This window comes from Triturus cristatus, chromosome 12 (assembly GCF_964204655.1).
Source record: "Triturus cristatus chromosome 12, aTriCri1.1, whole genome shotgun sequence".
Lineage (NCBI taxonomy): Eukaryota > Metazoa > Chordata > Amphibia > Caudata > Salamandridae > Triturus > Triturus cristatus.
The window spans coordinates 431,222,450-431,235,745 of NC_140595.1; the positions used below are offsets into that span (position 1 = coordinate 431,222,450).

General features: G+C 44.9%; 1 protein-coding gene across 1 annotated transcript in view; it reads right to left on the bottom strand.

The window, feature by feature from the left end:
• LOC146776068 (uncharacterized) overlaps positions 1-13,296 on the bottom strand; it is a 146,638-nt gene that overhangs the window by 77,230 nt on the left and 56,112 nt on the right. The window contains exon 3 of the mRNA XM_085637907.1: positions 9,684-9,856. Within this exon, the coding sequence (XP_085494033.1) occupies positions 9,684-9,856 (173 nt within the window). The remainder of the gene's footprint in view (positions 1-9,683; positions 9,857-13,296) is intronic.

Genomic DNA, 13,296 nt, shown 5'->3' on the forward strand with positions numbered 1-13,296 from the left:
TACGTGCAGTCTACAGTGGGTGTATTATATCTTTTATTCGTACAGAGACGATACTTATCTGCACAGATCGACTGACCCTTTGTTCACCCTACCGGGTTGGAATTATCACCGGTGGAGGGGTAAGACATTCTCATTTACTGTTTCTTAGACACGCCTTTTTGACCATTGTCTTGGCTTCTAGGAACACACGTGTGTTTTTTTGACTATTTGTTTTGTATTGTTTTATTTTTCAGTATCTACTGTCATTTTGGCATTAGCTTCAGGTATGGACGCGTTAGTTCATTCTTGTGAAATTTTTACTCTCTGGGTACATAGCCTTTGGACCTCTCATTATATTCGGGTGTATTGGTGATGATTTTGTTTCTTTTTCCTTCCTTCCCTTCCTTTATGACTTTTCACCGATTGGTGGTGCAGGCTTAATCTATACCTTTGTCTTATCATCACTTTAGTACCCTCTTGGAGCGGTGGTGTTTTCTTCCTTTTTATCTTCGCACTGGCGTGGTATCCTACGTTTGTATTGAGCATTATATTTTATAATTGCTTTGCTTGAGGCACATGTCTTAGCATGAAATGTTTTGTATTCTTTCCAGCCCTGAAGAGTCGTGGTTTACACGTCCCACGATGAAACACGTGTCGGCTGGATATGCTTATTAAACGGAATTACCAATTTATATATGGATGTTTTCTTTGTTGCATTGTACTTACTTATGTCAATTTTTGATTTAATGAATTGTATGTGTGCACAGGACTGGTCTTTAGGCCTTTACGTACGGTTGGGACCTTCAGATATCCGGGATATATGGGGTATGTGCGTCTCCTGCCAGTATGATTTGATGTGTAGGTCACTAATATCAGGGAATAGTCAGATATTCCTCTGGGGAGGTGTTCGATCTCCAGGATTCTCTGTATGCTCGTCTGGGAGGTGAGAACGTAGTCTATCCTAGACATGCTGTTGTGTGGACCCGAGTGGTATGTGTACTGATGTGTCGTGGGGTAGCGTGTGCGCCAAGCGTCCACCAGCTCAAGCACGTCTATGAATTCTCTTAGGTGTGGGGAATACGTCCCCTGGTCTCTAGGTGGATGTCTGGCCCATGCAGCGTCCATCGTGGCATTCAAGTCGCCCCCTATGATCAATTCTCCTTGAGGGAGTGAAAGCAAGAATCTACAGAGGGCCGGAAAAGCCAGATTGTGAAGCGCAGGCGGAATATATGCTGAAACTAGATTGTACGCTCTGTACTTATGTATTGTTGATTAAACTAGTAGGAGTTAAGGGTGATCTTTAGTGGGCGAGGGGTATATGTGGATTATGCACTGGTTGGCACTATTAATAGATGAGTTACAGGAGATTATCTATTGTTAGGTTGCAAGAGTATCACTTTTAAAGGAGAAGTTGTGATCTTTGAAATCGGGTGTGGGTAATTTGCAGAGACAGAATAATAGAGATTAAGGCATACATACTTGTGAGTTAAAGTGTGTCGTGCTCAGAGAGAGGAGGCATGCAGAGGATGGAAAGGAGGGAGTAAGTCATTCGAAAGAAAAGGAGAGTTGACAATCAGAAGTTTTGAGTCAAAGTCAATTTTCATGCACATACCGTGGATGTTTTTGAGACGGCATACAAATTGCAGATAGAAACATTATTTGCCCGCGTTTCAATATCTCTGTAGGCTATTAGAACACAAGGGGTCATACATATCACCATCATCCATTGGTAAATAGACTTAAAATAATATGTTTTCATTTCCCCAAAAAATAAGTGGAAGGAAATTGCAAAACAGGAAATGTGTATTTTAAATGATTTTGATAGAGATACTCCTCCCCTTTCCCTCTGATGATCAGGGTGGGGACGAAGGACTACCTGCAGCTAGGGCTTTGAAGGGAAGTGCACCCACTTATAGTCTAGACAAACGCCTGGAAGGAGCTCATTGGAGCATGAAGGCCTAGAGGATGGAGATTTAAAAGCAATGTTTCTATTTCCCTCACTACTGAACAATCTCAGTGTAACTAAGCAGTGCGGCCTGTCATGAAGGAGCCTCTCTATTCTTATGTCCATAAACCTCCTCATATTGCAAGCCCTCCTGAGTTTTACATAATCCCACATTCACAACTTTGTTTTTAAATAAAAAAAAAGATGCTAAGTGGTATTTCATGTCCATCGTCCCCGGGAGACTGAAGGAAATAGTACCCAAATTTGTTGTTTTAAACTGCAGAAAAAACAAAAAGTACATTATATCTCTGATAAATTGCGTGCAAAAGGCTGTTATTTTCTGCAAAAAGCTTGAAACACATTAAATCTGATTTACAATAGTGGATTTAGTGTTTTCAGAGTTTTGGTCCATGTGTGCAAGCTTGTGCTAACTAATTTAACAAGCAGGAAAACAGTGGACGGTTACCACTAGACAAAAGTCTCATTTTAGGGAATGTATTCTTGCCAATTTATTCTTCATACTGTCCTTGCCCATACTAATCCTAAAAATGAAAATACCAGTAGAGATAATGTAAAACTCTTTCTCCTTTAGCGTTATTCCATTACCACCTTTTTATAGAAGGTATAAATATCAGTATTCCCCAGAATTATCTAATTATAAGGTCTGTAGGAAACGCCCTAATTACACCCTGCTCTGTTTTATTGAGTTTAGAACTCCATGCATTTTACCCCTATTAACAAGGAGTTTGGAGAATAAAATGCCTACAATCCCCTTTAAACTTGAGGAAATTAGCCTAACCTTAATTGACATATTGAACTTTCCTATAAGGCCATAGTATGTGGTACAGAAATACACCCATGGTCCAGGGATTGCACACATCTCGTGTCCACCCAGAGAAGTGGCCAGGGAAATGAGCAGTCCTCTAAACTGTGCCCAATCCAAACAAGTTCTGGGGATAGCTTCCCTCCCATTGGGTTTGGCGCCAAGCCTGACTGGGTAAACAAAGTGTTGCCTTCTCCAGGCCTCACCTTAAATTTACTTGTAAAAGGGCAGGCTCCTTTACAACTTAATGAAGTTGCTAGGTCCACTATCACTAGTATTCCTCCCAAGAGAAGACAAACACCTCTCAATACCCAGGCAATTGTGTATCCTATGGAAGCTGCCCCCCTACCCTCCTTATTAAGACCAAGCACCGACCGTAGGCTAATGCTATTTAGCCTACTGGAGGTTCAGACAGGTAAAAGGTAACTTTCTAAAAGTTACATTTCCTACATATTTATCAAAAAGAGACCTCCCTATAAAAATTGTTTTTTTACTAAATATAAAAAAATAGTCTGTGAATGACTTTTGTAGCCATTTCATGTGACAGATTATTTGGACTATGAATGCGACACCACAAAGTCTTTAGCCCATCAGTCCATAATGCTCACAAAATACCCCCAAATTATGTGGGGTTTGCAGAGAGCCTCTTGCTTTATAGATGTGTTTCAAGCAACAGTCCATAGCCCTAAGCTGTTCCACAAAGGGAGTAGGCTTAGCAGAATTCTAGTATCTAGCGATGTCTTGCTTCGCAATCAGGGTTCCCATCCCAAGTAGGGAAAGTTTCCAACGGCATGTCCTCTGCCCCCTCCCCAAAGTCTTCTACAATGCCAAAAACCATAATGCGGGGTGAGGATTCCACTGTTAAACTTTTAGCCCAATATGTCACAATTAGCAGACACCCTCATACCACATGAAAGATGTCTCCCCCAGTGTCAGAGCAGCGGAAGAACCGGTGCGAGTAGACCTTCTTCGCCTGCCATAGCCTCTATATAACTGTATACGCCTTAATCGGGAGGGTATGGCTAGCTCATGTGCGACGATTCTGGCATCCCTCTAGTCACTATCTCCTGGGTGACCCACCCATGCCTCTCACCTCTCCTTCAGAGGTGTAAATAAGTCTGGGAAATTAATGATTAAGGATTTATAGAAATGGGATATCCCACCTTTCCCAAAAGGTGCCCTAAGGATTTTGGCCTCCAGTGGGATGAATTCAGGTACCTCCATCTAAGAGGCAGAGTGATATGACAGGGCGTGTTGAAGCTGTATTTATACACCAGAGACCTATGATGGTCGAACACCGATTAGAGGTCCTGAAAGGATTTCATGTAAATAGACCGCCTCACATCCCCCATTCGACATTGCCAATGAGGTCCCATTTACCAAACTCTTCAGGTTGTGTGTGATGGTTAAGCCAGTCTCCACACCACATGGGGTCTCTGGAGTTATTTGGCGGTCTTAAACTATCCCTTTCAGAACTGACCTCCAAGCCACTATCACAAAACTGGTAACTTCTGGGAGAGAACAAGGAAATTGGGGATTCATACATCAAACCTAATATAGTTTCCTGACCACCTAGGGCTACTTAGGCTCGAAACGAGGGATTCTGCCACTCCCATTGTGCCTTCCATTCAGTACCAGGATTTGTGAAGCCTGGTAGTAAAGGCATAAATAAGTCAGCAATTCCCATTCTGCATTGGTAAGTAGACTACATACATTTATTTACTAAAGGCTATAAGGGGGGGGCTTGGTTTGCCCAAATGAATGCTAATACCTTAGACAAGGGTTCTCTAAACCAACTCAGAGGGAGCAACATTGAAACGTTTTGTGAAACATATAAGAATCTCAGCAGAACCAATAACTTAAGCTGTGCTATTGTGATTCCATGTAAGGTCGGGTTCCAGAGCAATTTGGATTCCCAGATAACAAAAGCTAAGTCTTCGAATCTGGAGGCAGGGTTGCCAGTCTGTGATCTCTCTGCTCCACCCCCAACCGGAACCATGAGGAACTTAGCCCAGTTATCCATGAGCCCCTAGGCTTCGTCATACAGGCCCAACTTTTGGATGAGCTGGGGGCCTGTAATGTGAGGGCAGGGCAAGAAGTGGAGAACACTATCTTGATATCGGGTAATCCGGTTTTCAAACCAAATCAAAGCCCAATATCTGGGCATCACACCTAGCTCATGCCACAAGTGGCTTAAAGGCCAGCACAAATAGTAGAAATGACTGGGGGCAACCATGTCTGGTGCCGTACAAATGCGTCCATTTACTTTCACTTGCAGCTGGGTACATAAGGAACGGACATAGGTCATATAACGTGGACCAAAACCCATGTGTTGCAGCACTCCTGGAGAAAACGAATTCAAGGAATCAAAAGCTTTCTCAAAATCAATGAGCAGGAGGGCTTTATGGCTTCTTTTGTGGCTGAATGAGCTAGGGTGGTGTGCATTCTACAAATGCAGTATTAGGTACAGCATGGTATAAACCCTCATTGGCACGGGTAGACCAGATAAGCCATCACCCTGAGCAGCCTTATTGTATAGAGACTTTAGCATTGAGTTTGATCCACACATTTATGAGGAAGATAGGGTGGTATAATGCACATTGATCCGGAGGCCCACTAGTTGAAAGAACCACAATTGTGACCACATCCATGCCAGGGGTAAAGGAGCGACCGATATTTACCATGCAACCGGTAGTCATCATGCACCGGTGTCTTTACCGCCGGTGTCTTTGCAGGGTTCATTCCTTTGCAGACCTCCTCTATTTTAGTTATTGTAATGGGTTGGTCCAAGTCATCTCTATTAGGAGTCCCTGAGCCCTGCAATGGGGCAGAATTTTTCTTTAAGTTACAGCCAGCCAATCAGATGTCTTGGTACTGAGGGACCAGCACTGGTCACGCAATACAAAAATTGGCATGGGTGAGAAAGAGTTCCCTCAGCTGATCATAGGGGCCCATTTTTATTTCAGCACCGCGGGACTCCCGTTCACATATACCTAACTTTGAAAGCCCTTCATGAACACCCCAAGCTCCTCTTTAAACAAAAATTTGTCGAAAATGGCTAAATGGATGTATAGCAAATAACAAAAAACATACATTCTGAAAAAAGGTTCTAACCTCTTGCTAAATTTGGTGTAATTGCAATCAGCTGTTTTTTTCTGTACCTAATGAAAACTTTCCAACAAGAATTAACATGGGAAATCAATGCAATGGACGGCCTATTTTTCTTAGCCCATGCTCGACAGATCACCCCGAACCTTTCCAGGAAGGAGCTGAGGTGGATGAACTTTGTTTGGAAAGTTTCATGAAGATTCAATAAATTGCGCTAAAGCTTTGAGCAAAAACTAAAATACACCCTTCCTATGGAAACTTGGACCTAACTTTAACTACACGGCGGTGACTGTCAATGTGTAATATATATTGTTCTGTCCATGTATGGTATCAAAGGCATTATGGTTTGGGTAAACCTCATTATATATTGAGTATGAAGATGGACATCGAGGTAAAGGTCAGATTACTTGCTGGCAATGTTCATTACTCTTAGTCCAACTTGTTCTCGTCATCACAACCCGACCACTAACCCTGTTCTAGACTTTTGACATTATCTGGTATTACTGGAAATGCTGGGGACTGCTAGATTATCTAAAGCAACCAGCTGAAGATGGGTGGGGTTAATTAAGGCATTCCTGCTTTGTTTCCTGTCTCTGAGAAAGGATGCATAATCTCATGACGTAATGACTGGGATGAGGACAGCTTGAGCTTAGAGTAATGTGACTACTATAAGTAATCGGGCTATTAGAAAGATAGGCATTTGAAGAAAACTAAGAAGTGCACACTGCTGTACCCATCTCAAAAACATTCAAACCTCACAAGGTTAAAAAGTCAGGTCAGAGTGCATTCCCTTAAAATGGCGTTGACATGTAACAAATGTGATTTTTTAATGGAAACCTTAATGTCTATAAATTAAGTGTTTGTTCAATGAATCAAAATTCTATACGTTGTTTCTCTGATTTACAAAAAATACATTTGCAGCATTCCAACTTTAATGATAGCATTAAATGAAATTTAAAAAAAAATGTTTTTTAAGATGAAACACATTGGTTATAAACTAAATACATACTGAATACATAAAAGAACCACAAGCTACAAGCCTATCCAATAAACTGCTTTTCATAATTATAGAAAGCTAAGGCCTTGTGACATATTCCTAAAAAGCCCATTATCAAATGATTTGGGCCCGGTCATTCCTGATCTTTTTCAGAACTCAAGGCAGGAAGGCATGCAGGAAGGCATACAGGAGTCATGTGCTCCACTTCAGCCGAAAAGCATTTCATATGGCGGGGAAAAGATTTAGCCAAAGTTCCCCCTGCTGTCAGAAGATGCCCTACGTCATCTCTGCATGCAGATGGCATTTGTAATCCACCAGGTGCCGCTGGCTAAGCTTATCCGCTCTGGCATTCAAGGACCTCACCAGGTGGTTTATTGTCATGCCCCAGCCAACCACGGAGGCGCAGAGCTTCCTGGCACAGGACCCACTCCGCCATGCTTGTTTCAGTGCCACATAACAATAGTGGTGTCTGTGAGCAGCTGAACCAGCCTCCCCATGGTGGACGACAGGAGGCCTTCAGCACCAGACAAATGGCCTGAAACTCAAAGAAATTGATATGGAGCTGGGTTACCTCTTTCAAAAGTCCTCCCCAACCCAGCAGTGATGCATCTGTCTCCACCGTCAGCCTCTGGTAGGAAAAGGAGGGGGCCTACTCCTACTCCAATTGCGGTCAAGCAGCCACCACTTCAGATCTTGTGAAGTCACTTCTGAAACCTGGGTGGCATCTAAACATTTGCCTTGGTGCTGGACCCACAAGAATTCAGATTCCACTGCAGACACTGCGTAGGCCACCGGCTGCAGTCGACAAGCAGGATGCAGGACACTAGCAGGCCAAGAAGCGTCAGCTGCTCTTAGCAAGATCCAGGACAGAGGTTGAAACGTCAGGGTCAAAGCCTAAATGTCTTGTACAAGCTGTAACGAAGGGTCGGCCCTAAACTACAGTGGCCAAGACAGTTTCGATCATAGGAAGCTTTGGCTATGGAGTCCAGTGCAACTCAAGAATCAGGATGTCAGGAGGTGGTCCCAAACTGGCTGTTGTGAGTCCGCCTTCAACAGCCAGTCATCATGGTAGGAAAACAAACAGCATCCTCAACGCCCGATGATGGCTGGCGACCACCGTCATCACTTGCGTGAACACCCAAGGGGCACTGGGGAAGATCAAAGAGGAGCACAGCAACGTGAAAATGCTCCCGGGATATCCTGCATCGCAGGTAACGTCTGTTTGAAAACAGGACCGAGGTATGAAAATACACACCTGCAAGTCCAAGGCTACCATCAAGTCGCTCGGATCCAGGGCAGACAGAGCCTATGCCAGCATTTTGAATCTGTCACTCTGAAGAAGGTATTCAGAGGGCCAAGATCTAAGATAGGCCAAAGCACTCCATCCATCTTTCGCATGAGGGAATAACAAGAGTAACAACCCACCCCTATTTCTGGGCCTGGAACACTTTTACTGTTTAAGTTGAAGAGTAAAGCTTTCACCTCTCGCATTAGAATGGAAGGAGCAGTGGGGCAACATAAAAACCCAGAAGGGCAAAGCCATGCAAAACAATTTGGAGGTCCCATCTTTTTGATGTGATGGATCACCACCCTGGAAGAAAGTACTGGATCTTGCCTCACACAGAGTGGTTGTGCATCACAAAGGGCAAGCTGAAACAGCTTGGCTGTTGTTGCTGTAGGGGAGGAGGACTAGGAGTACTGATGCCCTTGGTGACCTGCACACTGCCTGTGTGGCACCCTCCTGGAGTATTCTCAGAATTTCCTGAACCGGTGATGAAACTTTTTGACAGGTATTGAAATACAGAGAGCATGCGGTGGCACTAATCTCCTTAAAAGGGTTTTAAGGCAGAATCAGCTTTTTTGCCAAAAAAGCATGAGCCAATGAAAGGCATATCCATGAGAGAGACCTGTAGAACTGCTGAGAGACCAGTGGATCGCATCCACACATTGGCACAAAGTACTAAACTGGTGTCAACTGCTCACCTCGAACAATCAGTAACATCAAGGCCAACACAGATCACACATTTGGCAGCATCTTGAAAGTCTAAGCCAGGGAGGCTCGAAGTTCTTCAGGGACAACCGGCAAGATATTGCTGGTCATGTGTCACATGGCATGCGTATACCAACCCAATAAACAAACAGCACTGCCTAACCTCAAAGCTAGGCTAGCCTAAGAGAACAGTCACTTTCCAAACACCTCAATCCTCTAGGACTTACTCAGCGGGTGTCATAGTGAATGAATTAGGGTTCACCCTGCTGGTGGAAGCCTCGACCACCACACATTCAGAAACAGGATGCTGTGAAAAAGAATCAGAAATCAGGGTCACCAGGAGCCAGTCTATGGCGTCTGGCGATCTGTGGACTCACAGGCTGGCAAGAACAGGGCTTCGACTAACTGAACAGAAGCAAGGGTTCTGATGAAACTGACCCAGGTTGCAAATGTACAAAGCACTCTCTTCTTTTGGGGGCCCAAGAAGTGAGTGAATTCAAACCAATATCAGGTGAAGTATCACATTCACTGGCCTCCTGTAAGCCCATATAAAGACTATCATCATCTTCATCATAATGGGGTTAGGGGCTGGCGGTAAATCATCCCTATCCCCAAAATCGTCATCTCTGGATGGTAGCCAGCTACGGTCAGAATCAGAGCCCTCAAATAGTTCAAAGGTTTTGCATTGATTAAGTGCCAAGTGCTAGGGCTTTGGACGTATGTATGCACACAGGAGTTTAAAATTGCAGTAAAAAAACTGAGAGACACAGACACCTACTTTCAGATTGATATAGTTTAAGTAAGTTTGATCAAGTGCTGTCTGCAATTTTGTACAACTCACCACTGTGCCATCTTTCCTGCGGGGCAGCCTTGACAACTTTAACTGGTCAAGATTCACGGAATCCGGCCACGAAGAAGGAATGGGCAGAGCACTAGGGGCTTCCAGTGGAGCGCCAATGGGCATGGAAAAGCTCCTCTTGCAGCAACTCATGAAGTGGGTCACAGATCCAATACCTGTGATTGAAAGAATGGATGTTACCATGGACGAACATTGAACAGGTTACAAACTGTACACCCAATTTCGTATCTCAAGGCGTGTGTCAGAGTTGGATATCACAGCCTCTTTCTTTAATGTATGACCATGCATATGGCATCGTATGCATGCAACACCGGGTGCAGATTTTGATTTTATCTTCATTAGTTATATATTTTTTTTGTTACTCTCTGCCAAAATGTAGCCAAAGTCCAACTTTCCACAGTACTGAACCATTGTGAAGGGGATACTGTATGAGTTTGCTAGACAACATCACAGCTTCGCATTTCATATCAAAGAGTTTTTACTTTTTTCCTATGACAAGCCGAAATACACTTGCCACACCATAGCCTACTGGCTAATGTATAATTCACTGTTTTGTGGATCTGAGGCCATTGCAGAAAATACCACTATGAATGAAATTCTGTAGCTTATTTACAATTATTAGAGGCTACGGTCGTCGTCTTATTTTTAACTAATTAATTACGGGATAAAATGCACATGATCAGAAGCATGCAATACACCACATTTTCAAAACAGTACGCCCTTCAAATAACATTCTGAAGTCGTTTCCCTGGATAGTGTGTCTGCCGTCTATTTATGGAACAGTACACTGTGCGGCTGTGAAATGCTGTGCAGCGTTTTGGTTCAAACGTAAAAATAGCTCTTAAGCCAGAGACAAAGTGATACCATTTCAATGCCCACTTAGTGCTCTCAGCATTCGGTTATATTTATCACTATAAGCAATTAGGGACGACAGCAAAAGGTCTTGTAATGCGGACACTCAAAGTGTCACTGGAAACAAAGATGCCACTTTGATTTCGTTTCAATGTTTCCACATTCATCAACGTGCATGTTGAGCCTTACTCATCACTGCACGTCGTTCACGTTATTAGAGACGACATGCAGGGAAAATGTAGCCATCCAATTTATGGCAGACTCACTCAACTGCTTCTCCATCGAGTTTAGTCTGCTCTCACCACAAAGGGCACCTATGAAAATAGTCCCTGAAGAGAGGCGTTCTTATATCACAGTGATCCAACTCCAAATCCCTTTGATGAGGTTCATAAATGATCTCATTCAAATTCCAGACTTGGGCTCAGTGGGTGATCACCACCCACCACCCACCACAACCACCGATCATGGGCACTGGCCGCTTTGACTGTATCGCCCCGCCCCCAGCTTGCTGCGCTCTTGCTGTATATTTAAATTAGTCAAGCCGCTACACTTTGAGATATCCTTCTAACAAGCTCAGTTTCAAGAGGGTGCGGAGTTCATGCAGCAGTCAAATCTTGCAAATGGAGGCCTTTAAATACAAGAGACTTGAAACCCCAAAGCAATCATTTTCAAGTGGGCTCCACACTATGGATCTGGATCACTCTTCCACTAGAGCTGCCCTGCATCCTTTCCCTGTTTCCCTCATCACGTTCTAGATAACTTAAGAGAGGCTCTTCACAAAACATACCTGACAGACTCCGTTCAAGAGGACATGTGCCTGGTGGAGGGACTGGGCCACAGCCATGGGCTGGGGTCCATTCCCTCTGCTGCCCTGGTGCCCTACTGGGTCAAGTATAACCTTTCAGCACTTGACTCTTAGTGGCAGTGATGACAAGCAGTCCCTGCCTTCTTATGGAGGTTTGTGTGGGGTTACTCAGGCCCAGAACTCAACATTACCCCCAGCAGCACAATACAAACTAGTGCTTCTCTTTCGAAAAAGTAAAGTAGTCCTTTAAATAAAAAGTCAAACACTTTATTACACAGAAAGCAAATTACTACACGCTACATTAATGCTGGGATACTCAACTTGCAGGTGTGAGTCTCTTATACTTCAAAAGGGGACTACTCCTCTCTAGATACTCTACGCACCCCTTGCCCCCTTTATCTCAGTCTTCTCAGGGTAAATAATGAGTAGTTACTAGCATGGGTGAAGGGGCCTTCCCCAATTCCCCTCAAAATACAGTCTCAAGTGGTCTAGACTCCATTCAGCCTCTCACCTCTCTGCAGTGGTGCAGCTTGGCTGCCACATTGACCCTTCCCTCTGTGGTGGGTTCACCAGTTGAGGGCGAGGCTTTTCTGCGCAGCACACAGGAGGACAGCAGCTGCTGGAAGCACAGAAAGTCTCCGAGAGGCCACGGCAGGAGCTTCTGCATGTGCCTTCTTCTGACCTCCAATGATCGGTCGATGTTGGAGGGCTTCAAGGATTTAGCTGGACTAGTACTTTGGTGAGTCATTGGTCAGTCTGGGCGGAGGCAGCTGGGTCTTCTTCTCCAGGTGCTGGACCGCAGCAATACACTCTGAGGCGGCCTCCTGGGTCACTGTGGCAGTACCCTGATCGGGCGCTGAGGTCTTGTCAAGAATTCCTGTCATACGAGGGGAGGAAAACGGTAACCAGCGAAAACGGACTACATCTCCCAGGATGCTTAGCGGTTGAGAGGTTATGTAAACAGGAGAGCTGTTACATAACTCAAGGGAAACACGCCCTTATGTAAACAGGAGAGCTGTTACATAACTCAAGGGAAACACGCCCTTATGTAAACAGGAGAGCTGTTACATAACTCAAGGGAAACACGCCCTTATGTAAACAGGAGAGCTGTTACATAACTCAAGGAAAACACGCCCTATAAAGGGAGGAACCGGGAGGTACAAGGCTGTCGGATATTGTGTTTACACCGACGTACCTGCTTCGTGAAGAGCAGTGTTCCGGAGTGGTGCTCCAGTAAGGCAAGAACGGAGGTAGGTCGAGTCGTTACTCCCTGGGCCGTGTCTTGCCCCATCGTCACCTGTGAAGGACCCGGAAGCTCTACCGGTCAACCATTGAGCTTCGCTTTTTGACTCGGCTGAGTCCAAGCGCAGTGGCGCTTTTGCTGGTTGGAGTCGTAACTCCCAGCCCGACCAGAGACACAGGGACTGCCAGCTGTAACGCACACCAGGAGGTGTTTGCCGCGTTACAGACTCGGAAGTCCACAGGATCGATCGAGCGGCTGCTCTCGGTTCAGTCTTCTTGCTTGTGATTGGGGTATCGGTGACGCATCACCAGGAGGTGACTCCGCGTCCCGGTGCAGTCTGAGGAAGAGGTTGAGCGGCTGCTCCCTTCAGGTAGAGACCCCGGCTGGGTGTTTCCCTGACTCCTCGATTCTCCCCAACACTCTTCGTGCCCCTCACAGCCTACCGATTGGCATTGTCGGCCATTTCATTTCTGCCCTCTGTTGGCATACGCCGGGATCGGCGTATATGCAGAGGACGGTTAGGACCATCCGTGCTGTGGGCTGGTAACGTACTTAGCCTGGAGGATTCCAGTGACTATAACTTTTGTTTGTTCTTTGTATTTTATTTGCCTTCATTAAAAGAACTAACCCTTCACAAGTGGTTGCGTCCTCATTGTCGTGTCTGTTAAACGATCCTGAGACGTTCAGGGCGTTAC